The 27,018-nt window shown below is 36.6% G+C and overlaps 1 protein-coding gene across 2 annotated transcripts in view; it reads left to right on the top strand.

Moving 5' to 3' along the window:
• palm2akap2 (PALM2 and AKAP2 fusion) overlaps positions 1 to 27,018 on the top strand; it is a 120,614-nt gene that overhangs the window by 16,284 nt on the left and 77,312 nt on the right. The window contains exons 3-4 of one of the 2 annotated variants that reach the window (XM_016440228.1): positions 12,626 to 12,706; positions 21,215 to 21,345. In XM_016440228.1, coding sequence (XP_016295714.1) covers positions 12,626 to 12,706; positions 21,215 to 21,345 — 212 coding nt within the window. Of the gene's footprint in view, positions 1 to 12,625; positions 12,707 to 13,402; positions 13,407 to 13,873; positions 13,886 to 21,214; positions 21,346 to 27,018 lie in introns of those variants that run through there. The other variant, XM_016440224.1, reaches the window with a different exon arrangement.

Genomic DNA, 27,018 nt, shown 5'->3' with positions numbered 1-27,018 from the left:
TTGTTTGTCATTTCTCCGATCACAAATGCAGACATGGTTTTATGTTTACACGGCGCGATGCAAAGCAACGCGTAAAAAGACACTATAAGTCATTATAATCCGTAATTATGTCCCCACTGGATGCAACAAATGCCTCGTTTATAATGGGTTTTGATTTTTTTGTCTTGTCGCTCCGGCCGGACAGTGCATCACAGTATGTGAGGGGCGTAACATTTCCATCACACGCTTGAGGTATTCGGCCAATCACAACGCACTGGATAGCTGGCCAATCACAGCACACCTCGCTTTTCAGACCGATGAGCTTTGTACAAATCGACGCGTTTCAGAAAGGCGGGGCATAGAGGAGAAACAATAATGCACAGTATGTGGAAAATAATGTGTTTTTTTAACTTTATACCGCATAAACACATTTCATTACACCAAATAATGTTCTTTTTAGCAACATCATATGACCCCTTTAACTGGATCTTCCAGTGAAACAGCTTCTCTCTGGTGATGTAAGCAGAACCTTTCCAATCATTTAGTCTACTTAAACCCCACTTTTGGGAGCAACACCCACATATCATCCAATCAACAAGCGATGCATAGGAACAAATCTCCACCATTCAATAATCTGTTACATTCAAATGTACATCACAATACAAAAGAAAAGATCTGTCACTACTTCTGTTTCATTGCAACTTCGTAATTAAATCCTACCATCTAACAACGACTGAAAAATACAAAAACTGAATTAATTCTGTGTAATTTGTGTGTAAATTTGGAGTAAAATCTGTGTCATTTTTTTAGCTTTTTCATTTAAGTTGTCATTCTTTTGCAAAATCTTATTGATGCACTGGTAATTTTCGTCTTTGTAATAGTTTTTTTAACAATAATTATTAGTAACTAAGTAGTTACCTAGCAGAAATTTTGGTTACACTTTATTTTAAGGTGTCCTTGTTACAGTGTAATTATACATTTAAATACTGAGTTATATTACTACTACATGTACTTACTATAGGGTTAGGATTATTTAGGGTTAGGATTAGGGTTACTTGCATGTAATTATGCATAATTCATTGTTATTATAATAGTAAGTACATGTAACGTGTAACAAGGACACCTTAAAATAAAGTGTTACTGAAATTTTTTTATAAAGAAACTTACAGTACACTAGTTAAAACTTGCTTATTGGGCATCCTGAGTGTGTTGATTAAGGGCACAATGGTGACCAAATCGACCCTTGTGGGAACTTTTGGGTGTCCCTCACAGATCTTTAACCACTAACGTATACTCTTTTCTCAATATAACTGGCAGCTGAGGGGGTCAGAACTTGGAATGCACATTATGCCAGTTACATTCCATCACAAATGTCAAACATTTTTTTGCTTGACCGGAACACAAAAATAATGTGACACCTGCTGCTGTCACATGATCCAATTAGCAATGACCACGATTCAGTTTCCCACCACTGAGAACGGCATGAGATGTTAGTAGTCAAAGTTTGTCATTTCTGTGCCATTAGCATCATCAAAAGTGATTGCAAATATAATGGATTTCCAAGCACGCCCCAAATTTCCATTGGCTGGAGAAAAAGATCCTGCACCAAAGCCAATGTTTCTATGTGAATGTAAGAGAAATTGCACTAAAATTTGCATAGAAGTGAAACAGTCCACCGACCTGCAATGTGATCATAATGCAGTCCATACTGAATGTTCTAACGGCAGGGTGTAGCTCTGCTGACATTAGAGAGAACACATGGATCTAAAATAGTCCATGAGCACATGAGAACAGCTATGCACTGATGTCAGCGTGTACCATATTTCTCTTCAAATATATTTGCAATGTGGACACTAGATTAGTAGTACCTTAGACATAGGTTTCAGTATTTGGTTTGCATTAATGAAATGAAAGACTGTTACCTGGCTTTATCTGGTTCATTTATCTGGTCAGGCCAGTCCTCAGCATATGTTCCTCATCTAGTTCTTGTAGCATGATGCACACCCCAACTATTGCAATGTGTGTAGCTTTCTGCACAGGATGCAATTATATTATGGTTTTATAATTTTTTTTCCTTTCACAGGATGTTATTAGGGATGACCTTATTATGCAACAAAGCTGGGAAGGAGTTATGTTCTTGTTTTCTGAAGTTTACTGTGATATGTAACCTGTTGCAAGAGTAGAAATCTCCTCCGAACTGTTCAGAACTAACAGTCTAGTTCAGATTCTATTCATTTCCGGTTCACATTTATTTAATCACGTAATTTTGAGTTTCCCTTATTTATTTATTTTTATACAGTATGTTCCTCTGACCTACAGAAGTCAAAAACCAGTAGAAAGTAATTGTTGGAGATTTATTCTAGGTGTATGCTATTCCAAGTTTTCTGAAGTAAATTCAGATTAAATATCATAAACTCTAGCTATTATAACAGTAGACTTTTAGTATAACTGTCCAAATTATAATTGTCCCATTTTTAAAAATAAATAAATAAATAAAACATTACCTATAAATGATTGATAAAAATGTAATTCCCGATTTGCTGCTTATATCCAGTTGAATCATCGAACAGAATCGAAATGAAGAGAGGGTGGGAGAAGGCGAGAGAGAGGTGTGAAAGTTATGCCCCTGAAGCCACAAGCAAATCATCAGCAGCATGGGGGAGTGAGTGAGAAAGTCACACACTTGTGAACTTGTTGTATTCCTACGTAATTCACAACAAAATTGTGTTATGTTGTCGACAAGCTGGAAATGCTTCCACACTGATGAATTTAGGACTGTCATTTTCTGCTATGATACGAGAGACAGATATAAGTTTGCCACCCAACTCATGATCTGAACCAATCACAATGTCATATTTTATAATTCATATAATAGGGTCAAATTCAACATGAAGACCACTTAAATTAAAGAGCTTCACACCACTTCTATAATTTCCATTATCCAATACTGGTGAAATCCAGAAGGTGAAAGTTTATCACATGGACCAATAGAAAACGGACCACACCTTTCAACTGTATTTTAGTATTGGTTTTACAATACTAGTGGTGCTTTTGTAACAATATTGTATATCTTAGTTAATTTGATTTAAGTTCATTTCATTTGTTTTAAGTTAATTTAGTTAATTTTTGTTATTTCAGTTAATATCCACCACACATTTCCTTAATGGTGGGCTCCAGTTTTTAGCGTAAGCTTTGTGCACAGAATGCATTATTAAATGCAGAGGTAAAAAAAAAATAATAAAAAATCTGACTAATTTAAATAATAGACTTCAGACCTTCACATCGATGTTGAATTGAAGAGAATTTCTGAAGATATAACCACTTGCCTTAAGCATCCAATAGATGTGCTTGTCTGACGTTATTTATTTTTGGAATACATGCTGATTAAATGCAGGGACTGGTGGTTTATGTGGTTGAATTGACATCCAAAAGATGCAAAGCATGTTAAAAAGGTCAAAGAATGTTACTAGCAGATGAATAGTGTATTACGCTTTACTTTTAAGACTGCATGATCTACTCCTCAAGAATTTCCTTTAAGAGTTGCTCATGAGATTGAGTCACTGCTGAATTGTGACTTTACTCTCAGATTTGTAGTTTAAGATGATTCTGGTCATAATTTCATGATGTTTCATACACTATGGCATGCAGGTAATAACAGTTGTTTAGTAGAAAGATAAATCAGCTTTTGACTGATTCGAATGTTCATATAAAGTGTAAAAAAGGAAGGTTTTTGGAAATAATGCTTTAAAAGATTTTCATCCAACAAGTTCACAGCAAACAGGACGTGTCCAACATGATCTCATGACAAAACAACTTATTTCACGAGGTGAAATAGATGAAGAATCATCTCTAAACTTACCCGTCAGTGGGGCTTAAGCAGATCATATGAAAATGTACAAATGAGATTGCACAGATTCATACGAATATGCCACCAATTCACCAAAACCTAAAGAAGAGTTTAAAAAAAAGTTAAGAATTGCTGTGATAGTGTTTTGGACTTATCTCTTTGTATGTATGAAATCACATGTATTATTCGAAAGTACTGAAATATCTTGACAAGTTTGATATTCCTCTTATTAATGGGCAAAAAATGATATAACTTTAATATTATTGTGTAAATATATTTATATATCTACGTACTTCATGGTGTGCCATTACTTGATTACTTCAAATAAGTTGCATAATAAATCAATAGCACGTCTTGAAAAACTTCCTTTCTCAAAGTGCTTTCTGGGAAAACTATGTCCAGTCTATTTTTGTCTGTCCTCTGGGACAAGAGCTTGACCCTTGATAAAGAGCCATCATCAGAAAAGACTTTAAGACATATCTTAGCAAATAAGAGACACAATGCAAACAAAAGACAACTTACACAACGCTGCTTGCATTTGAAAGAAAAAAATGAATGCTCAGATTCTGGTCTTTCATAGCTTTGTAGACTTAAAGGTGCTCTCATTTTGTTATTATCTGTCTCAGATGTTTCTCCTAAAATGTTTGAGGAGATTTTTGTTTTGTTTTTGTGGATTGCATACTGTAGGTTAGATCATTTAGATTAATTTGATGAAAAATGTTTCACCTAGTAAAAAAGTAATTTATTTAAAATACATTTATTTAATTCTAAGTATAGTTCAAATCTATTAACATATTTACTGACATATCGCTCGAGACTTACTGATATAAAAGTTTTGGAGTACTATTTTTGCACAATGCACATTTCTTAATATTAAGCTTGAAATGTGTTTTGATGTCACTATTAATGAGGATTGTATGATCTTTAAATAATATCGGTCTTTAAATGCAAGATACTTAAAGTGTACCTGAAGTATACTAGTTCCACTTTAGCACAATCGAATATACTTGAGAATATCTTTAGTTGAACTTCAGCACTACTTCCGCACAATTGAAGTACAAAATTGGTTCTTCCAATTTAGCAAACTTTAAGTATACCAGTTTAATATACTAAAAGTACAATTGCAGGGTATTTATATTATAAGTACATAAATATCTAAGTGTAATTGTAGTATACTTAGCATGACATAAATGTATTTCAAACTGTTACGGGGCGAACGAGACATGAGACTTGCGGATCCATTTGCAAATCTTTAATAGGAGACAGAGACGTGGTCATAAAACAGTCATGGGTCAGACAATGGCAAACAGGTATATTGAGGGCAAGACAGAAGAGTAATCCAAAACGGGCGTGGTCGATAAGCGGCTAACAATATCCAGAGGGCTTGACATGAGGGGTAATCCAATAACACGAGCTAGAGTCCAGGCGAGGTGCAAACAAGTTCATAGACGGCCTCCTTGGCCGGAACAGAACAGACAGAGAGTTCATAGGCGGCCTCCTTGGCCGGAACCGGACAATCAGAAAGTTCATAGATGGCCTCCCTGGCCAGAACAGAACAGGCAGAGAGTTCACAGGCGGCCTCCATAGCCATGACAGGACAGGCAAAGAGCTCACAAACGGCCTCTATAGCCGTGACAGGACGAGCAGAGAGTTCGCAAACGGCCTCTATAGCCTTTACAGGACAGGCAGTGAGTTCACAGACGGCCTCCGTAGCCGTGACAGGACAGGCAAAGAGCTCACAAACGGCTGACAGGACAGACAACGAGTTCCCTGACGACCTCCTTGGCCGGAACAGAACAGGCAGAGAGTTTACCGACGGCCTCCTTAGCCGTGACAGGACAGGCAGAGAGTTCACAAACGGCCTCCATAGCCGTGACAGGACGGGCAGAGAGTTTACAGACGGCCTCCTTGGCCGGAACAGAACAGGAAGAGAGTTCACAGGCGGCCTCCATAGCCGTGACAGGGCAGACAGAGAGTTCACAGACGGCCTCCCTCATGGGAACTGTAGTCCGGGTGAAGTGCAACAGTGGTGTGGTGCAAGAGTCCATAGTAGTGGAAGAGTGACCTCTGGTGGCGAGCAGACGGAAGTTCATGGACCGGATTCGTGACACAAATACATTGTAGTATATTTATTTTTCACTAGGGTTCATACTGAGATCTCTGACTTTTGCAGACTTTGAGATACATGAGGGATTGCTGGAATTTATGGAAACTATATTTAATGCCATTGCTGTACAGGAAAAATAACTGAGCAAATACAAAAATGATCCATGTATTAGTTACTCTTTGTTAAAGAGCATTTCAATCAGAAATGTCAGCATTGTTTACATTGGAGGCGTCAGTTGTAGGAGACGGCATTGACACAAACAGTGACAACTCGGGTCATTGGTCTCATAAAACAGAGGAAATTGGCTATTTCTTGATCTCAATTAAAGTTTTGCCAAGTCCATCTGCTGTGACTCATTGGTTCCTAGTTCATGGCTTCATCCCATTTGGCATACTTGTGTACTTCACTGGATATGACTAAGTAGTATGACAGTACTGTACGTCTTACCACAGACCACCATGAAGCTTACTGTTTGCATTTTCATTTCAAGTGGTAGGGTCTAGCTGAAATCATTACCTTAAATTTTATTATCCTTAAAATTCATTATCATTATCCCATCTTAATATGCAGAAACAACTATAAGTAAGCCATTACTTTTAGGGCAGTATTGTCTGTTTGCCAAACCAAAGGCAAAGTGTCCTGGGACCTTTTTGAAGACAGTCACCATTTTTGGTTGGTGACCCTAGTTGCACAGAGGTTCAAACTATAGTGTTAATTTTGTCAGCTATATTTTAATTTAGTCTTAGTCCTGTGTCAAATATCCTTTTTAGTTTTTTATCATATTTGGGAATTTAACCAGTGAATTTCCAAATATTAACTACCATGAATAAGTATACCTTGTACACAAATTCGGTCACTGGTAAGTTCCCTGGCTCACTGCACATTGGGACAGTGATTACTCAATTTCCGGTGACATGACTACGTACAACGTCAATGGACAACATTGTAGAACGTCACCGCTGTAATTAATAAACAACAGGCAGGACCAATCTGTCACGTTTATGGTCTGTTTTTGTTTTGTTTTCCCTCTATTCCTGCCTCCTGTTTCTGTATGCCCTTATTTGGTTTCCTTCCAGTTCCTGTCCTGGTTATGTTTATTTGTCTCTGCTGTGTTCTATTAATTATCCTTGATTACTCCTCACCTGTTTCTGTTCTCCCTGATTGCGTTTCATGTGTTTAATAGCCCTGTGTTTCTAAGTTTGCCTGGTCCAGAATTATACGTCGAAGTTGTGCTTCATGTGAGTCTCGCCCTACCTTGTGTTTCCCTTTTGGATTGTTTATTAAATACTGTAGTTTTGAGTTTATCCTTGTTTCCTCGTTCTTTGTCTTGTCCCAGAAGGCAACCGTGACAGAATTCCGGACCATGACAGTAGTAAGCGGCGCTCTTTCTCCCCGTTTTGTTTTCCGTTTTTTTAAAGTGTTTTCCTGTTTATCCCCCGCGGAATGGAAACCGCCACGCGCTTCGCCGCGCCGTTGTCAAGCCCGCCGGCTGCTCCAAAGTCAAGTCCGCCGGTCATTCCTCAGTCAAGCCCGCTGGCAGTGGCTCTCTCCAGCCCGCCGGCTGCTCTGATGTCAAGCCCGCCGGCCGTTCAGCACTCAAGTTCGCCGGCCTCTCCGCTGTCAAGCCCGCGGGTCATCTCCCTCTCCTCAGCCCAAAAGAGAAGATTGTAGAGGAAGGGACTGTGGGCTCCAGCCCCAGAGCTCGCTCCAGTGTCGGCTCCAGCCCCAGAGCTCGCTCCAGTGTGGGCTCCTGTTCCAGAGTTTAGCCCAGTGAGGGCTCCAGTTCCCGAGTTAAGCCCACAGAGGGCTCCTGCTCCCAAACTCCCTGCTCCGCCATGGCCTTCCGAGCTCCCTGCTCCTCCATGGCCCCCGAGCTCCCTGCTCCGCCATGGCCCCTCGAGCTGCCTGCTCCGCCCTGGAGGCATTCCTTGTCCCCGTCCTGCACCAGCCTCCAGGGCCCCCCCTCCTCCTCCTCCTCCTCCCTGGTGGAATTATTACGGCGCGGGACACGCCTTTCGGGAGGGGGGAGTAATGTCACGTTTATGGTCTGTTTTTGTTTTGTTTTCCCTCTATTCCTGCCTCCTGTTTCTGTATGCCCTTATTTGGTTTCCTTCCAGTTCCTGTCCTGTTCCAGTTATTTGTCTCTGCTGTGTTCTATTAATTATCCTTGATTACTCCTCACCTGTTTCTGTTCTCCCTGATTGCGTTTCATGTGTTTAATAGCCCTGTGTTTCTAAGTTTGCCTGGTCCAGAATTATACGTCGAAGTTGTGCTTCATATGTGTCTCGCCCTGCCTTGTGTTTCCCTTTTGGATTTTTTATTAAAGACTGTAGTTTTGAGTTTATCCTCGTTTCCTCGTTCTTTGTCTTGTCCCAGAAGGCAACCGTGACACAATCTCTTTTTGATATTATTTTTATTCTCTTAAAACATATCATTCGGTTACATGTTCTTACAACATTTCAGCCGAATATCAGTTATAAATGTTAACTAGATGTGTTCATGTCCTGTCTAGCGCTGTGTGTTAATGCTGAAATATACTAATAAAACAGTTTGTCTTTTCAAATCTTCTATCGCGTATCATTATATTTATCGAGTTGGCTCGTGTCGTTTGTTTCACGCTTCAGAAATGTGATGTAATTACCAGTAAGAGAGCATGGGGAACACCAATGCTCCCTAGTTTTTACGGTGCATTGTGAGATTTTTCAGGGAGCGAACTTTCCAATACAATAGTTTATAATATACACACATATACAGTATGCACATACATATACAATCAATATATATATATATATATACACACACAGACAGTACTGAAAGCAGAATCGACAGGTAGAATACGTATACATATAACATACGTTACACATGGAAGTACACATTTCACAAGGAAGTTGACTTCTCGGAGATGTATACATAGAATACATAATGTGGATTTTGTCATTGTGCCCCGAAAATTGTTTCTGTTCTCCTTGGGGTAAAAAGCATCAAGCCCTGTTACACACATAACGTGGGAAGCTGTCAGAGGGGAATGTGGCCTGCGTAGGAGTACATGGCCAAGATTTTTAACCTCGGCACTTGGACTCGGCTATAATGACATCCTCTGTGGATTTCCAATTGTTTCTGTTAAACTTTAGATCTCAGTAAATCTCTTATATTTTGTCTCTAGCAAAAGAATAATCAAATGAACTCAAAGAGAGGCCTTCAGGGGTTTGATGGCATCAGTAGATATGGAGGGGGTGGCTTCAGTACCGCCGTGCAGATGTTTTCCATTTGAGCTGGGAAACAAATCCTCATTGTTTGGGTCTCACCAGCCCAAGAGGCTCATCGTCACAACTGAGCATTTTTCTATTACCTGTTTTCATGCTCAACTCTTATCCCCAATTCTTTACAGATGCTACGGTCTGTCTGGAAATTAGCCTCCACGTGAGTGATATTTCAAGATGTTTGGGTCACAGTTTACGGATCCGTGATGAGGAACGTCTCTTGCTGCTGGCCTATTCCTGTATGTTACTCTGAGCTCTGGAATGTGTCGCATACTTGGTGTGAAATAGATCTGGCTTTAGTTTTCTCTACAGATGAGAGGGGCGTGGAGTGACGTGCCAGTCCGTAGGGCATGTAACCAGTGACGAACGCTCTGCCGGTGTAATTACAGCCCTGCCGTCACATGAGAAATTGCTTGCATAGATTCAGAGTTGACGTTGTTGTGATGCACATTAAAAAAACATTTGCGTTTATAAAGGAAAGAACCGTGATGTTCAGCACATAAACAAATTTTGATATGCTTTGTGATACATTTTAAAAAATCAAAAGGCCCAAAAAATCTAAAATATTTTGCTAACACAGACACATATAACTTAAATATAAATTTAAGTTTATGTTTTATGGTATGGTTTTGCATTTATGATATTGTTGTAGTAGTTATGTTTAGGATTAAGGGATCTAGAATATGGTCATGCAGAATAAGGCATTAAAATGTGCTTTATAAGTACTAATAATCAGTCTAGTAATATGCATGCTAATAAGCAACTAGTTAATAGTGTTCCCTAATCTAAAGTGTTATTGCATTTACATATATTTTAGTTATTGTTTTACTAAAATATTTTGGGCCATTTGAAATGAACTGCTTTTCTGACTGTTTTGAGGTTCATTGTCACTTCCTGGATTCAGAACCACATATTAGCATACTTCTCTTTTTGATATTTTTACCATATCGTTATATATTAATTTGCCCAACACTTTAATCCAAAGACATCTATAGCACATTAATAGGGAAAAAAACGTTTTTTATTGTGTGCTACCTGGAAATTAAACCCATAATGTTAAGGTTGCTAGAGCCACACTCACAAAAACATACATATTACATGCACATTATTCTTAAATACATGGAAAAGCAACAATTATGATCAGTTTTAACATTAGATATAATTTTCTAAAATAAAACATATGTCTTAATATAAGATTTGAAGTTTATGACATGTTCACATCATAAAAGCACACATGTAATACTTTTAGGCCTTAAAATTGTCCAAGCTGAAAAGACAAAAAAAACCCATCACATTCAGAAAAAGGCGGCTGTGTATAATCTGGTTTAACCAGAAGTGTGTTTGTTTTACAGTTAAGACTTATATTTATAGTCTTGGCTGATAGAATTTCATTTGGAATTAAAAAATGATTATTCCAACATACCAGAGTTTATATTCCAGGTGCCAGAATGACAATCATCCTACAAAGTGTATATTTTGCAGATTATTGTAGTGACTTTCTTGGCCCGGATGAATGAAGTTGACAGAGACATAGTGAGCACTTCCAGTTGGCATGACTGTTCACAAGGGGCATGAGATCTGATGCCAAAATAATCTCTCTTCTTCTGCATTGATGTTGTTGTTGTTGTTTTTTCTGTGTGCTGTTCATGTGCTATTTCAACAGGATGTCAGTATTCATCAATTCCTTAGTAAAACCACATTAATATACAAACACATATATACACAGTAATCAGTAGATGAGAGAAGAACATTACTGTTACACCATCACTTCCAGTACTGGATTTAATACAAAGCTTTTGACATAACTAAATTTCACCTTACAAAAATTACAAATTATCCCCATTTGAATTTCTTTATTGATAAAATTGATATTAAAAGAGTCTTTCTGAGACATAGTTTCTCCATCTTGCACTTATAAATGACGGATCTCTTGCTGGAAGTTTCATGTCTGACTATTCATCAGAGGATTTGTAAAGATGTATATGCTTTTTAAATGAAAAACCTAATCGGTTTCTCTGGAGTAGAAGGTAATCAGGTCTTTCCCCTTATTTTCTCTTTCTCAACATGTCAAAATCAGGGATTATGTTTCCGTTTCAGTGCTCAGCTTTTAAAAGAAGACATAAGAAACCATTATCAGTTAGCTTTCCTGTGAAATCCAGTGGCATCATTCACTGACTGACATGTAAGGGTCCATTTTTAGTGTTCACATCTGGATAACATATCAGTTTTCCTTCTGTGGAGCTCACAGGAGAGCACATACTGACTGCAGCAGCACTCGGCGCTGGAATGCGCTCGTGAACTGTGTCAGAGCCAGCCAAGATATTTGAAGACACACTCAAGAACCTCAGTAACTTACATATATGGCTCAGTTTCCCTCTATGGGCTTCTCTGGTCATGTAAAGTGAATAAGAATTATATCACCTGCAGAGACGGGCTGTCAAAAACTTCCAGTGGGTAATATTTTCAACCAAACTGTCACATTTTCTGAAGAAAATGTGAATATTTAAATAACCTAAACTATTCTTTCTGCCCAGCTCACTATTGAAAATGGATGACTTCATGTTTTTAGTCAGTTGTTGTTAGAAGTGAAACAGCTGCTTAAGTATTTAGCTATTCACTGCATGCACTACTAAGTTTGGGTGACCATTTGTCCTCTTTTTCCCAGACATGCCCTGTCCGGGATTTCTAAATTGCCTAAAAATATCTGGGTTTTGACTTTGTTTTCCAATTGTTTTCATACTTGCTGAAGGTAATGACTGAAAAGTTTGACCAATAACATGCAGGCATTGTGCATTATTGACTAATTGTGGCGAGCGAGAAGGTGGGACCTACAGAGAACGATCAAAACAATGCAAATATGCATACAAATAATGTATGAGGACTGCAGAGTGTCACAGTTTATGTTCAGTTTAGTTCGGTTCCTGTCATGTCTGTTATGAGTTCTCTTTAGTTTCTATGGTTACTGATTAGTTATTCCTTGTCAAGCTGTTCCTGTTTAGTTCCCTCATTTACTATATGTACAGTAGTCAACATTTGAAGTGGATCAAAGAAGTTCATCAAAGTTGTCCTAAGACAAGAACGGGTATTGTTTTGGTTTTAGGACATCTTTGATGAAAGGATTTTATCCACTTCAAATGTTGACTACTGTATATATACTCCCTATTCGGTTCGGTCCTTTGTCGGTTATTGTCTTGAGTAATCAACTCCTGAATTCTCAGTAAAGTCTATTTTGAAGTGTTTGCATTCCTTATTCCGTGACTATGCGTTACACAGAGAGCAAGTCAATAGGAAAACAAAGCCAAAACCCACTCAAATCGGCAAGCTGAAATTATTTGGCCCTATTGTCACAGAAAATGACTTATTTATCATTAAAAAATCTTTCAAATGTTACTCTCAGTGGTTTAACAAAAAACAATTCTAATATATTTTCAGGAAAAGCGGAAAAGACAAGCCGAGATAGAGGACAAAAGAAGACAACTCGATGAACTTGTTCTACAACTTCAACATTTCAAGGTAAAAAAAATAAACTCTTCAAGTCACATCTGAAAGTTTGACCATGCACCATTACAGCAAACTGATAATTCAAATGTCAGCTCTCAATATGTTTTCCTATATGTTTACATATCAATGCATCGTGTTCTCCAAAGTTGTTTTATAGGGTAATTCCACAAAAGAGTTTTGGTGTGGACCACTGAGGGCTTTTGAGTTCATTTGACATCAAGAGATTGGTTCTGATGTGAATATGTGTGCTTGAAACTGAACATGATGCCATAACATTTGCATCTTTTTATTGCTCTGGCTAGTATAGCACATTTCTCATAACTTCTTGACTTAGAATAAGTTACCTTTGGTGAGCAGTTTCGAGTCATTGCATCTCCTGCACCAGACAAATGCAAATGTCAACCAGTGTGTGTTTTGGTGGTACAGTAAATCCAAATCCTAAAGAGAATCCTAAAGAGAATCCTAAAGAGAATCTTCACTCCTGAATCACTGCCTAGCTAACATCTAACGTTGCTATCTACATTGATGATGCACACATACTAGTTGGACCTAAATAACACAATGGGTAAAGGTAGGACAGTGGAATCAAATTTGGGTTTGGAAATTACTAGAAAGTAATCTTTGAATTTTTGTCCTGATGATAATCTTTTTTCTCTCTGTGCGAGTCCGCGTCAGGGGAACATGTCTGAATCAATTCTGGCAACACAAGAGTGTATTATCAGATAGCCAGGGGTTTGCCTCATTTACGCAGAATTACTCTGTGGTGTTATCACCCAAATTCTATGGCAGATAGTTTATACAAAAAACACAGCCTTTGGTTTAAAGTCACTCATGAAAGAGATTTTGTCTAGGCCACTGGAGAGAAGGATGTGAGGGAAAAGAAACACTTATTCTCAATGACTGCAAAAGATTTGATAACGCTGTAGTACTGTGAGACTTTTGTAAAGACCGCCGAGAGACTAAAAGATAAAAGTGAACACTTATGTTTCATGAAGAACTGCACACAACAGCTAACAACAGCACTGACGTTAGCTATAGCTAATCATATGCACAAATGTGTATCGTAATGAAAAGGAAGTGAGTGTTTTTTCAAAGAGCTAAATTCAAAGTGAGGACTTGACTGAAAAAGAGGAGCATATCCGGGAAGAAAGATGTTTGTTTAGTAGTGGGTGTAATCAGCTTCTGAAGCAAGTTCTCATCGGAAAGTACAGCTTCAATGCCTGTGATATATGTCTAGATTTTTGAGGGCCAACAGAAAGATTTGTATCTCAGTTTATTTTTTCATACATGGAAAAAATATGATGTGAAATTGTAAACATACAGTAAAGAAAAGTAGGCTATGCTGTGCAGATACTAAACAAAACTCAATTATTTGCCACTTTTAAAGGGGTCATGAACTGCATTTTTTTATTATTTTATAATGTTCTCTGAGGTTTACTTATAATGTTAGTGTGGATTTTACATAATAAAAATCATAATTTAGAAGTGATAGGCTATTTTATATCCTGTTTTTGAGCCTCTCTTCAGAACGGTTAGTTTTTATAGGTGGGGCACATTCAAGACTCGCAAGTAAACGCCCACTGCTGTGATTGGCTGACAGTTTCGCTTATTAAAATAACAGATGGACGCTGCTCTGATGTACTTTGAAAACAACATGGGTCATTTGGGTTAAAAACGTATAAATACTCAGTATATATCAAACAGTCTGGAAAAGACAATGCAATAGTGGTAAAAGCACATTTACTCACACTTATGTGTGCGACATTACTGTTGGATCCAATATAGTCAGACTCAGTCTTTTACTTTCAGTCTCTCTGAAAAGCCTGCGTCAAACTGTCATCTTTAAAAATGAATACGTAGCAAAGTAAAGCAAACAAACAAACAGTGTTTCATTGACGCGATCTGGAGCTCTTTGTAGACGTGAGTGGCTAGTATTTCCTCTCCTTCTACTACAATTGCGTATCAGTGGGCGGGGCTAAAGAGGCAGTGATGTAGAAGCAGGCATTGATCTTCTCCCTCAGTGTTTAGCCACACTATTATGTCATAAAGTGGCACATTCCAAAACAAGTCATTTTCTGAGCTTGGTTGCAATAAAAGCTGTTTTAAACGAACGAGAAAGTTTTGAATTTTGAAACTTACAGGATGTTTTTATTATACAATGACCTGTTATATATCAAAAGATCAAGGGAAATTTGATTTCTCAGTTCATGACCCCTTTAAATAAAGCACAACAGACCGGTTCCAGAAGTAAAAATCCTATTCATTGTCTCAATCAACATCTGTAAATAGTAGATTGTTTCTCCATCATCTTACATTTGATTATGACATTTGCAATGTTTAATGGGATTGTGATTCTTTCCTTTTATGTACACTTGTGTATCTTTGTCTTTTTTGTTTAATTTGTACATTTTTTTTTTTTTTGCTTTAAATCAAGAGTTTTAATCTGGTTTAACTTAGCTGATTGGTTTGGTTCGTGACTCTTTTTTTTTTAAATAAATGGAAAATGAATGGAAAAAATACCTATGAATCCTGATAGCAGAGAACAAATAGAGTTTTTACCGCTTTTTTGAGTGAAATGTACACAAAATATGATCGCTTTTTAATATTGGGTGATTTTAATGTCCATATTTGTTGTGGCAATGACATGCTTTCAAGTGAATTTATAAATTTGATTGAGTCATTCGATTTGCAGCAATGGGTGAAAAGCCCCACCCACAAATTAGGCCATATGTTAGATCTGATCTTAACCCATAATTTGCAAGTTGATGACGTAACTGTTTGTGAAACTAATTTCTCAGATCATATGGCAATCCTTTTTAAGACTTTTATTGCCATTCAACCTGTTTATCTAGAAGACTCTTTGTGCTGGTCAAGGAGACCAAGTAGTACCTCCAATGTCGAATTTTCTGCACTGTTTAAAACAAAATGTAATATATCTCTCTAACCATTAGGCCACGACAGCATTTAAATGCCGATGATCATTGGATTCTATTAAAATCAACTTGTGAGGACATCTTAGATAGCATTGCCCCACTAAGACCTACAAGTCATAAATTAAAGATAAATCCTTGGCTAAATGATAATACCCGTGTCCTTAGAAGGCAATGCAGGCAAGCAGAGAGAAGATGGAAAAAGAGTAAATTACAAGTTCATTATGATATTCTTAGAGACTTCCTATTTAGTTATCAAAAGGCAGTAAGAAATGCAAAACATACTTACTTCTCCAACATTATTAGGGCAAATATTAACAATTCGAAACTCTTATTTTCTATTATTAATTCTGTAATTCAACCTTTGAGTAATGTGTATCAAAAGTCCTCAGTTATTTCCTGTGAGGACTTTCTACATTTTTTTAGTCAAAAGATTGCTGATCAACGTGCGCAGATTCCTCTGGTGAAAACTGATCCATGTGACTATCCTGCTTGCATTGCTGAATTGAGGGTTTTTGATCCTATTACTTCGACTATGCTGCAGGATATTGTGCAAAAAATGAAACCTACATTCTGTGCAAATGATTTCATACCTAATCGTTTGTTAAAGCAGACCTTTGATTGCGTATCACTGAGTTTAGCACATTTGATCAACAAAAGTTTGTCTAGTGGAATATGTCCACTAGAGTTTAAACATGCTGTGGTGACACCTCAGCTAAAACGACCAAATTTAGCTCAGGATGAAATGCAAAATTACAGACTAATCTCTCAGCTGTGCTTTGCCTCAAAACTCTTAGAAAAAGTTGTATTGCTACAACTACTCTCATTTCTAAGCGAAAATTCTATAGGATAAAGGTTTCAATCAGGGTTCAAAACAGCCCACAGCAATAAGACAGCATTATTGAAAGTGTTAAGTGATATTTTCCTGGCCTTAGACAAAGGAGATGATGTTGTTTTGGTGTTGCTTGATTTGAGTGCAGCTTTTGACATGATCGACCATAACATCCTCATCTCCCGTCTTGAACATTCAGTAGGGCTAAAGGGTACAGTCTTAAAATGGTTTCAGACCTATTTGAGCAATAGATGTTTTTCAGTTAATTATAATAATAAAATCTCAGGTAAAAAACATCTTCCTTGGGGGGGTTCCGCAAGGCTCTATCCTTTCTCCTATACTTTTTTCTTTATACTTGCTCCCTCTGGGTAGCATTTTTAGAAAGTATGGTGTATCATTTCATTGTTATGCCGATGACACGCAAATGTATTTACCAATCAGACATTCCACAAATTAATTTGAGTCATTTCTAGAGTGTTTAAAGGACATCAAAAATTGGATGGTGAAAATTTTTTTAATGCTAAATGAGGAAAAAACAGAGGTCATTGTTTTTAGCCTCCCAAATAACTCCACAAAAAATGTATTAAATGCGAGCCCTCTGGCACCGTATTTGAAAAAAAAAAACAGTAAGAGATTTAGGCTTCCTAATTGATAATAACCTAAAATTAGATAAGCAAATTAACTCAGTGGTTCGGGCTGGTTTTTATAATTTGCGTTTATTAGCCAAAGTTAAACCGTTCTTAACAAACTCAGACTCTGAAAGAGTAATCCATGCCTTTATTCTATCACGGCTGGATTTCTGTAATTCTTTGTATTCTGGCATCACCGCCACATCTTTGTCTCGACTACAATCAGTACAAAATGCTACAGCGAGGTTACTAAAAAAGAAAAAGAAATATGAATCAATTACCCCTGTGTTATTATCTTTAAATTGGCTCCCAGTCCATCTTAGAATTAAATATAACATTTTATTGTTCGTGATCCAACCCCTTTAAACTACCTAAAGACTCATTGGAAATACGTGCCTCTAGCTACATTTCTGCAAAACTCAAAAAACGTACCTATACGTATGACTCGCAGCAGTTTTCAGATGAAATGAACACTAGAGGCAGTAAAACTCAACTTTTATTTCTTTTTTACACAAGTTATGATTTACAGGGCCCGAGTTTCGATTAAGAAAGCCTATTTTTCGCACGATTCCTTGCGCATTATGTTATGACCTCAAAACAATTTTTGCCTCATCATAATGAAAAAAAAAAAACACCTTGATAATTCTATGAATAATCTTATTTAAAGGGTCATTGGATGCACATTTCCCACAAATTGATATGATTATTTAGGGTCTTAATATAAAGTCTGTAACATAGTTTGGTTAAAATTTCTCAATGGGACACTCTTAAGTAAAAGGTTTCTAAACAGTACCAGAAAAGGGTTCTTTGGCTTGTAACAATAGCAGAACCCTTTTTAGTGCTAAATAGAACCTTTTTTATAGGGTTCCATATAGAACCATGCTTTGAGAATGCTATATAGGATCTTATTGGTGTTATAAATAACCTTTTTAATGATAGTTTTTCATGAATATTAGTATGTTAATATCATTAATATTATTATTTGTATATATTATATTTATATATATATATTTATTAATATTGTTTTTTACCCCTCTATCTGCCTGGTCTTATAATATCTTGAAGTGTCTCTAGGGTTTTACATAAAATCAACAACAACAACGTGTCAATTAGGTACTTTTTTTTAATGACGTGAAATTGTAGCAAAAATGACAGTGTTCTGACAACAGTTAATAGCAGAATACATTAATGAATGATAATGGACATGGAACATAAATAAATGCTTAAAGAAATAAAACAAAATAGAACATAAAATAGTGTATTGAAGACCTTCTATGATGCAGTGAAATATCTTCACAATCCTCTATGATACCTCTAAGTTAATCATTATGTGTATTTTGGTGTGATTGAATGACAGTTTCTCTCTGCAGATGATGAGGTTGTAGGATGTGACCGCATCTGAAATGCACAGTTGAGTTTAGATATACAATGTGTCTCCTTTCATTTGTTTATGTGAAAACAATTGTTTATGAAGACCAAAAGTATGTGAGCACTTCACAATGTTAAAAGGAAAAGGTTATATTAAGTCATGGGATAATATAAAATATCTAACAAAATGGATCATAAATTCAATACCTTTGTTACTTAGTGAAGAAGAGGAGAGTATCCTTACCTGTGATAATTCTATGAATAATCTTATTTAAAGGGTCATTGGATGCACATTTCCCACAAATTGATATGATTATTTAGGGTCTTAATATAAAGTCTGTAACATAGTTTGGTTAAAATTTCTCAATGGGACACTCTTAAGTAAAAGGTTTCTAAACAGTACCAGAAAAGGGTTCTTCGGCTTGTAACAATAGCAGAACCCTTTTTAGTGCTAAATAGAACCTTTTTTATAGGGTTCCATATAGAACCATGCTTTGAGAATGCTATATAGGATCTTATTGGTGTTATAAATAACCTTTTTAATGATAGTTTTTCATGAATATTAGTATGTTAATATCATTAATATTATTATTTGTATATATTATATTTATATATATATATTTATTAATATTGTTTTACAATGTGTCATCTTTCATTTGGTTATGTGAAAACAATTGCTTATGAAGGCCAAAAGTTGTATGTGAGCACTTCACAATGCTAAAAGGAAAATGTAATATAAAGTCAAGGGATAGCTGGGTATGTTTATGCATAAACCCTAGTAATAAAAAAAATGTCTAACAAAATGGACCAAAAATCCAATATCTTTGTTACTTACTTAGTGAAGAAGAGGAGAGTATCCTTACCTGAATAGAGCTGGTCACACTTACATGTTCTCTTAAACTAAAAAGAGAAAAGACATAGGAGACCAGTTAGCATTTGAAAGTTATAATTTATAGACATTTTAAGAAAGAAATAATTTACCTGTTGAGAGTGTGCTAAAAGTCTGTGTAGTTGGATGGCTGAGCTCCAAAAAATTAGTAATGAGGCATCTTAGAGTGCAGCCTCGGTTAAGGTTTTATGGTAAAACGATTAAGTAGCGATTTTTCTCTGCAGATGATGAGGTTGTGGGATGAAATACATCTGAAATGCACAATTGAGTTTAGAGTTACAGTGTGTCCATGTGTTTGTGTAAAACCAATTATGTTTATGAAGGCCAAAAGCAAAAATGGACAGTATGTGAGCCCTTCATAATCTTAAAAGAAACAAGTGATATAAAGTCATGATGGGATAGTTTTAATGTTTTTTGTGACTGGGTATGTTTATTCATAAACCCAAGTAATAATTAAAAAAATCTAACAATATGAATTATAAATTGATTGTCTAGTTTACTTACTTAGTGGAGAAGAGGAGAGACGTTTCCACAGCTTAGCAGAGCTGCACACACTTATATGTGACCAAAAACAAAACAAAAAAGATAAGAACATGTTTGTTTGGAAACCAGTTACATTTTTAAAGTTAAATTTGTATTTAAATTTTAAGAATGAAATCATTTACCTGTTAAGAGTGTGTTGACAGTCTGTGTAGTTGGATCACTGAACTCCAGAAAATCAGTAATGAGGTGCTTTGTCAGTTACAGTTACAGAACCCTAAACTCTAACACAAAGAACCATTTCAGCATAAAAGGGTTCTTCAGAATGCTATGGTTCTAAATAAAACCATTACTGCATGTAAAGAACCTTTAAAGAACCATCTTTTTTAGTGTAGTTCATGCAATATGGCATTGCACTTGTGAGGTGAAGCGCTACAATATGAATACGGTGAAACTACTGTATGGTTCAATAAAACAGCTCAAACCCGCATTCAAATAGGAAGTAAAAATTGCATGGTCGCATCAGTAAATGTATTTGTGAACATCTGTGTGTGTTTTAGGGCAACTTACTGGACATTTCACTTTGAAACTGCCGCGAAATGTGCAATACGGCATGTAATATCTGTGTTACAGAAATGTCGCCAGAAGGACATATTTTCAATGAGCCTGGGTTACCTTTAAAACTAGCTTTGTCAGACTTGGAGACCAGCTAAACACCATAGGCTGCAAAGCAGTTTCAAATTATTAAAAAAAAAAATTAAGCTGTTGCTGGTTGGTTGATGGATAAACTCCCACCTCACTTGGGCTCGTTCATTAGATTATGTTGTTTCAACTGTAATAAAACTTCCTGGTGTTTTGGATGCCACTTGTTAAGCAGCTTGTTAGCAACTGTCTTTTTCAAGGCAGCTAAAAGCTTAAAAAAAATACTGATGTATTTTGTCACAGAATGAAATGTCCAAATATCTTGAGCTTGTGTTCACCCCAGACCTTATTCCAAGCATTTAACCAAAAATCCATTTACTTCAGGATGATTGAACTGCAAGTGCTAAACTGCTAACTAGTTTCCGGGTTTTAGGACTCGTTTCTGCAGCACTTTATTGTCACTATGGTTACAGGCATTATTCAGAGCTGTCATGAGAACAGAAAAGCCGATTGTCTCCTGCAAACTGTATTATGTACATGATTCACTCCTCTTGCAGTACTAAGACTTTTGTCAATCCCAAACGCGTGTGTGAAGAACACCTCATAAATCCTCTAGATCAGGGCTGGTCAGCGTCGGTCCTGAGAGCCACAGTCCTGCAGAGTTCAGCTCCAACCTGGCTCTCCAGGGCCAAAGTCGGCCACCGCTGAACTAGTTCAATTACCTAACTAGAAAATGTCTCTGTCTTACAGTCTAAAGCCATGAGGGAGAGATGGCTTCTGCAGGGGACACCAGCAATGCCACAAGAGGAAGATGAAGGTCGCAGGAAACAGGTCGAGCAAGATGAACTTCACGTCAAGACACTAGAAGATGCCATTCACAGGTACAGTCATGTTTTTCAGATGAAAAATAACCCAGCGTTTACTGAAGACTTTCCACTTCCACTTTCTATCTCATCTTAGAAAATAAGGGATGTTTTGGGGGTTATATGTTTATTTCCTGCAACAGCATGCTAATCAATGTCTAAGGTTTACTAGAAAGCTACAGGCAGGTGAGTTTTTATCAAGGTTGGAGTAAAACTCTGCAGGAATGTGGCTCTCCAGGGCCAAAGTTGGCCACCGCTGAACTAGTTCAATTACCTAACTGTAGAAAATGTCTCTGTCTTACAGTCTAAAGCCATGAGGGAGAGATGGCTTCTGCAGGGGACACCAGCAATGCCACAAGAGGAAGATGAAGGTCGCAGGAAACAGGTCGAGCAAGATGAACTTCACGTCAAGACACTAGAAGATGCCATTCACAGGTACAGTCATGTTTTTCAGATGAAAAATAACCCAGCGTTTACTGAAGACTTTCCACTTCCACTTTCTATCTCATCTTAGAAAATAAGGGATGTTTTGGGGGTTATATGTTTATTTCCTGCAACAGCATCCATTAAGCAACCACTGTCCCAAACACTGGAGTCATTTCCTCCAGACTTCAGTGGGATCTGTATTTCTGCTCAGCTTTGCTTTTAATTATGAAAACTTCAAAGCTGCTCCCTTCAAGCTCATCTGGTAGCCGTATTTGAACCTCGCCATTTTAAGATTCCTCATATGAGATGCATTGCCAAACCAATGCGCGGTTTAGTTGATTGCTCTGCAGCAGGATATTTTGACAATCAAACAGCACCGTTGCGTCAAAAACATGATGTTGTGACTTGTGCTAGAAAATCAACTAAATCGTGCGAGGAGTGATACTAACCATGGCTGTGGTGTAGGATAATGAGCTGATATGCTTGAATCGAATCGAAGTGTAACACATTGGGAATTTGATTTACAATCTAATAAAAAGCCTGTCCAGAAAGTATGAAAAAAAAAAACGATTTAATATCTTGAATTTAAAAGATTTTAAGTTTGAACCAATTTTAAAAGCAGACAACCAACTGCTTTCAGCAACATAGGATCATTCGAAATACGTGTCTCTAAATACATTTCTGCAAAACTGAAAAAACATACAAATACATACGAATCGCTGCAGTTTACAGTTGAAATAAACACTATAGGCAGTAAAACTCCAACAACTTTTATTCCTTTTCACACAGAGTATGATTTACAGGTCCACAGTTTCTATTACTGTAATAAAGCCTAATTTTCGCACAATTGCTTGAGGAATATTATGTTATATATTCAAAACTATTTTAACATGCTGCGAGATTTCAAAACTGATATTTTGAATGTTAGCGTCACATATCCAGCGTCATATGTATAGGTTTCACTCACTGCACATTTCACTTTGAAACTGCCGCGAAACGTGCAGTAAGGTACGTAATAACGGTGTTGCAGAAATGTATTTAGAGGCACGTATTTCACATGAGCCTGGTTTGGCTTTTAGCATGTTCGAACATGAAGCTGAGGGCTGTTAATAATTGCTAGCATGTTACTAGAACTTGTTAACATATTCTAACATGTCGCTAAGTGCTGCTAGCATGTTTAGCATGTTTCTAGAAGATGCCAGTTTGTTCTGTTGACGTCATTAAGCATGTTTCTAGAAGCTTTTATATATTCAAAACTATTTTAACATGCTGCGAGATTTCAAAACTGATATTTTGAATGTTAGCGTCACATATCCAGCGTCATATGTATAGGTTTCACTCACTGCACATTTCACTTTGAAACTGCCGCGAAACGTGCAGTAAGGTACGTAACGTTTTAGCAAGATTTGCAGGTTTCTAACATGTTTTCATATTTTTCTTGTTGCTTGTATGTTTTAGCATGTTGCCAAATATTTCTATATTGTTTAACAGTTTGCTACCATGGTTTAACACATTGCTAGCATGTTTTAGCACAGATAACCACCTAAATTGTGCAAGAAGTGCTACACGTGATACTAACCATGGCTGCAGTGTATCTTAATTAACTGAACCAAATCACAAACAAAACTGGAACGCATTGGGAATTCAATTTACAATATAATAAGAGGACAGGTTATGCATAAACAAGAAACAGTTGCACATAATCATATACTTATAAAACAGCTTTCTAACATTCTTTTCCATTCATTTGGTACAGAAGTTCCCATCACCACTGGAACAGTTAATATTCCAACACTAAATGTCGGAACATTGGAATATTCCAATATAACTGTTGTTAAAATCGGTGTTTTTGGAAACTAAGTTGGCTTAATTAAGGTTTAGTGTATTAGTATGTGTGTTAAGTTATTTGTTTTTTTAGAGCAGGCCTGGAGGGTCTTTTGATTTCTGTTAAAAGGCTGAAGTTGAATGTCTCAAGGCCTCTGAATGTTTGAAGAAACCAGCAGTTTAGCCCAAAGAGATTGTTATCTCAAGGGTTTGAAATGCTATTTGGAGGGCTAACTGGTTTTCTGGTTTTGATGGAATCAATTGTTATTCAGTTTATTCAAGTGAGCTGTGTGGGAGTGTTTGGAAGATGTTTGGATTTTGAAATCTCATATTACGTAAGTTATGTGCTATCTTTTGGTCCTCAGAAGTGAATATGTAATCCGTTAGTTTGTGATTGAAGTGGATGATGCCCTTACGCTCTGTTTGAAAGTAATGAGTGGATGTTCTGAATTACATCAAGTTTATTGCTAATTTACTCTTCCATGATGTCATCCATGCAACGTCCAATTCAGTGTTTAGATTTTGTTAAGTCTCTAGGGTGTGTTTCCTCTCTGCACAGGATGTTGTCTTAGAATGTCTGTTAGGAATGTTGAATTTTTTCAGGGTAAACAAAGTGGTATCATATTTAAAATTATTTGCGTCTCATATGACCACACAGCCCAGGTAAAATAGAGAGGTGAAATCTTGACAGTGGATGTTAGAGCAGGGCTAGATCGGAATACAGGAGCCTGAAGGCCCCAAGATGGGAAATTAAACAAAGGAAAGTCATTTGGAAATGTAAAGTGTGCAACAGTAGTGTAAAGAAGATGACTAGCCAATGCTGTGCTTTCTGAGTTGCATTATGTCTGTGAAATAATTTAGCCATAACATTAAAAAAATAATAAATTGAAAGAAAACTGGTGTGTGTGTGTGTGTGTGTGTGTGTGTGTGTGTGTGTGTTAGATGGTAAAACTTAAACTAAATTAAAATTAGAAATACTGTTGACTGCTGTTAAGTAAGTTTGAGTTGAAGTATTAAAATGACTAAAACACAAATAAAAAAAAATGATTAAAGAAAAGCTAATAAAAATGCCAAAATCAACAAAATTATGAAAAACTAAAATAAAAATGAAAATATAAAAATAGCAATTTGTTTTCAAAATAATAAATATTATAGTAATGCTAATTCTAATACTAATTAATCTCTAAAATCAGTAAAAATCAGCAGTCAACACTTGGTCAGCACTTTTTAGTTATATGACTTTTTTTTTCAAACTGAGGGTAACTGAGTCAGATGGACAGGGCAACTGTTCAGATCATTGTGTGGCTGTGCTGGTTGTGGGTGGCAGGTGATACTTCCTGGGCTGCTGGGTGGGGGTGATGGGGCAGGGTAGACTCGCACAGAAATCTCTCTGTCAGGACGGCAAGAGGAATGAAGCGATAGAACCGCCTCGGTGGCAGAACTATGGAGACTGAGGGAGTGGCTGCTGGCTATTTCTGTACCCTGCAGAGGAGATTCTGCTAAATAAATGGGCACTCAAGACATATTTTCCAGAGTTGAAGAATGAAGAAGAATGAAGTCTTCAACTTTCTGTATAGTTTCATCCTAAAGGAACAACCAAAAATGACAATTTGCTAAAAATGTGCTCATCCTCAGGCCATCCAAGATGTAGATGAGTTTTTATTTATTCATCAAATTTTGATAAATGTAGCATTACATTACATCACTTGCTCACCAGTGGATGCTCTGCAGTGAATGGGTGCCGTCAGAATGAGAGTCCAAACAGCTGATAAAAACATCACAATAATCCACAAGTAATTCACACCACTCCAGTCCATCAATTAACATCTTGAGCAGTGAATAGCTACATATTTATAAGAAACAAATACATCACTAAGACGTTTTTACTTTAAACTGTCTCTTCAGGCCAAAATACGAGTCCATAATCCATAATAGCGCTTCCTCCAGTGAAAAAAAAGTCCATCTCCTGTTTTCCTCTGACATCAAAATCCACCCACATATTTGTTTTGAACTGTTTTGGACTGTTTTCACTTGTAAACAGAGTTTGATCTGTGCAGATTTCTCTCCTGATTCAGACCAGATGACTTTTTATGTTTTTGTTTTTTTTTCATATTTTAACCGGAAGCAATGGTTTAAAGCTAAAAAAAAAAATGTCTCAATTATCATTTTGTGGTCTAAAAAGAGGATGGTGAGTGGGAATGTATTTTAGACTACACTTGTATAAGTATGACTGTCAGCAGACAAAATAGCATTATCAACAGATGGCTTTAATTTAAAAATATGCAAATATCGTCTTAAACAAATCAGCCTAACTTTGGTGTAATAACATTGCTGTATCACACTAAAAACACAAAGCATGAAGTTATGTCTGCCTGCTTCAAAAAAGAAAGAAAGAAAGAAAGAAAGAAAGAAAGAAAGAAAGAAAGCTAGAACTAGAAGCTTACAGTAAATGGTTTTGGTTGTAGCTCTGGTGGTTTTAACTATAGCCTGGGCTGAACAGCAGTGCATCTCTTGCGAGGACAGACTTCTCCTAAAAACTTATCATTACAGAAGACGTCCCAGCCACTGAGTCTAAAGTAAAGCTTTAACTACCAGGTTTTCCAGGAAAAATATGGTGTTGACATGATACTAACGCACTCATAAAGTACCTCCCCGACACATCTGCACATGCACTGTTTATACAACGGTGCGATATGAGCTCCTAATATGGTGAAAAGAAAGTGTAAGGTCGCTCCTCTTGCACTGGAGGAAAGAGAGACATGAAAATAAACATTACATCAAGGTTAGGGATAAGACTGACTGCTATTGCTATACTAAGACCTCGTAGCATATCATGAGCTACTGAATTTCTTCCTCCGTTTTGAGTCAGTCAGCTTGGAATACACAGTATTTCAGAGTGTTATTGCAGTTACCATTAAAGTTTGTATTAATATATTATTTTAATGTTTAAGTTTTAGTCATTTTATTTTTTGTCAATTCTACTTTTTTTAATTAAGATTTTTAAATGTTTTTGAAAGACGAAAGGACATTGATAATAGTAAGACGGTTTTTGTTTGTTTGGTTGGTTGCTGTTTTTTTCTGAGCAGCAAATCAGAATGATTTCTGAAGGATGATGTGACACTGAAGACTGGAGTAATGATGCTGAAAATTCAGCTTTGATCACAACAATAAATTATAGTTTACAATATATTCACATAGAAAACAGTTATTTTAAATTGTAATCATATTTCACAATATTAATTTTACTGTATTTTGATCAAATAAATGAGACTAAATAAGAGACTAATTTCAAAAACAATAAAAAAAATCATAATTATTCAAAAATTTGACCAGTAGTGTAGTTTTTAATAATTTTATTTCAGTTTTTAGTTTTAGTTATTTCAGAACATCAAGTTAAAATTTTGCCTTGGTGTGTGTGTGTGTGTGTGTGTGTGTGTGTGT

Source organism: Sinocyclocheilus anshuiensis, unplaced genomic scaffold, assembly GCF_001515605.1.
Source record: "Sinocyclocheilus anshuiensis isolate Anshui unplaced genomic scaffold, SAMN03320099.WGS_v1.1 scaffold3, whole genome shotgun sequence".
In the NCBI taxonomy this organism is placed as follows: Eukaryota; Metazoa; Chordata; class Actinopteri; order Cypriniformes; family Cyprinidae; genus Sinocyclocheilus; species Sinocyclocheilus anshuiensis.
This window is presented reverse-complemented; position numbering and strand designations above follow the sequence as displayed.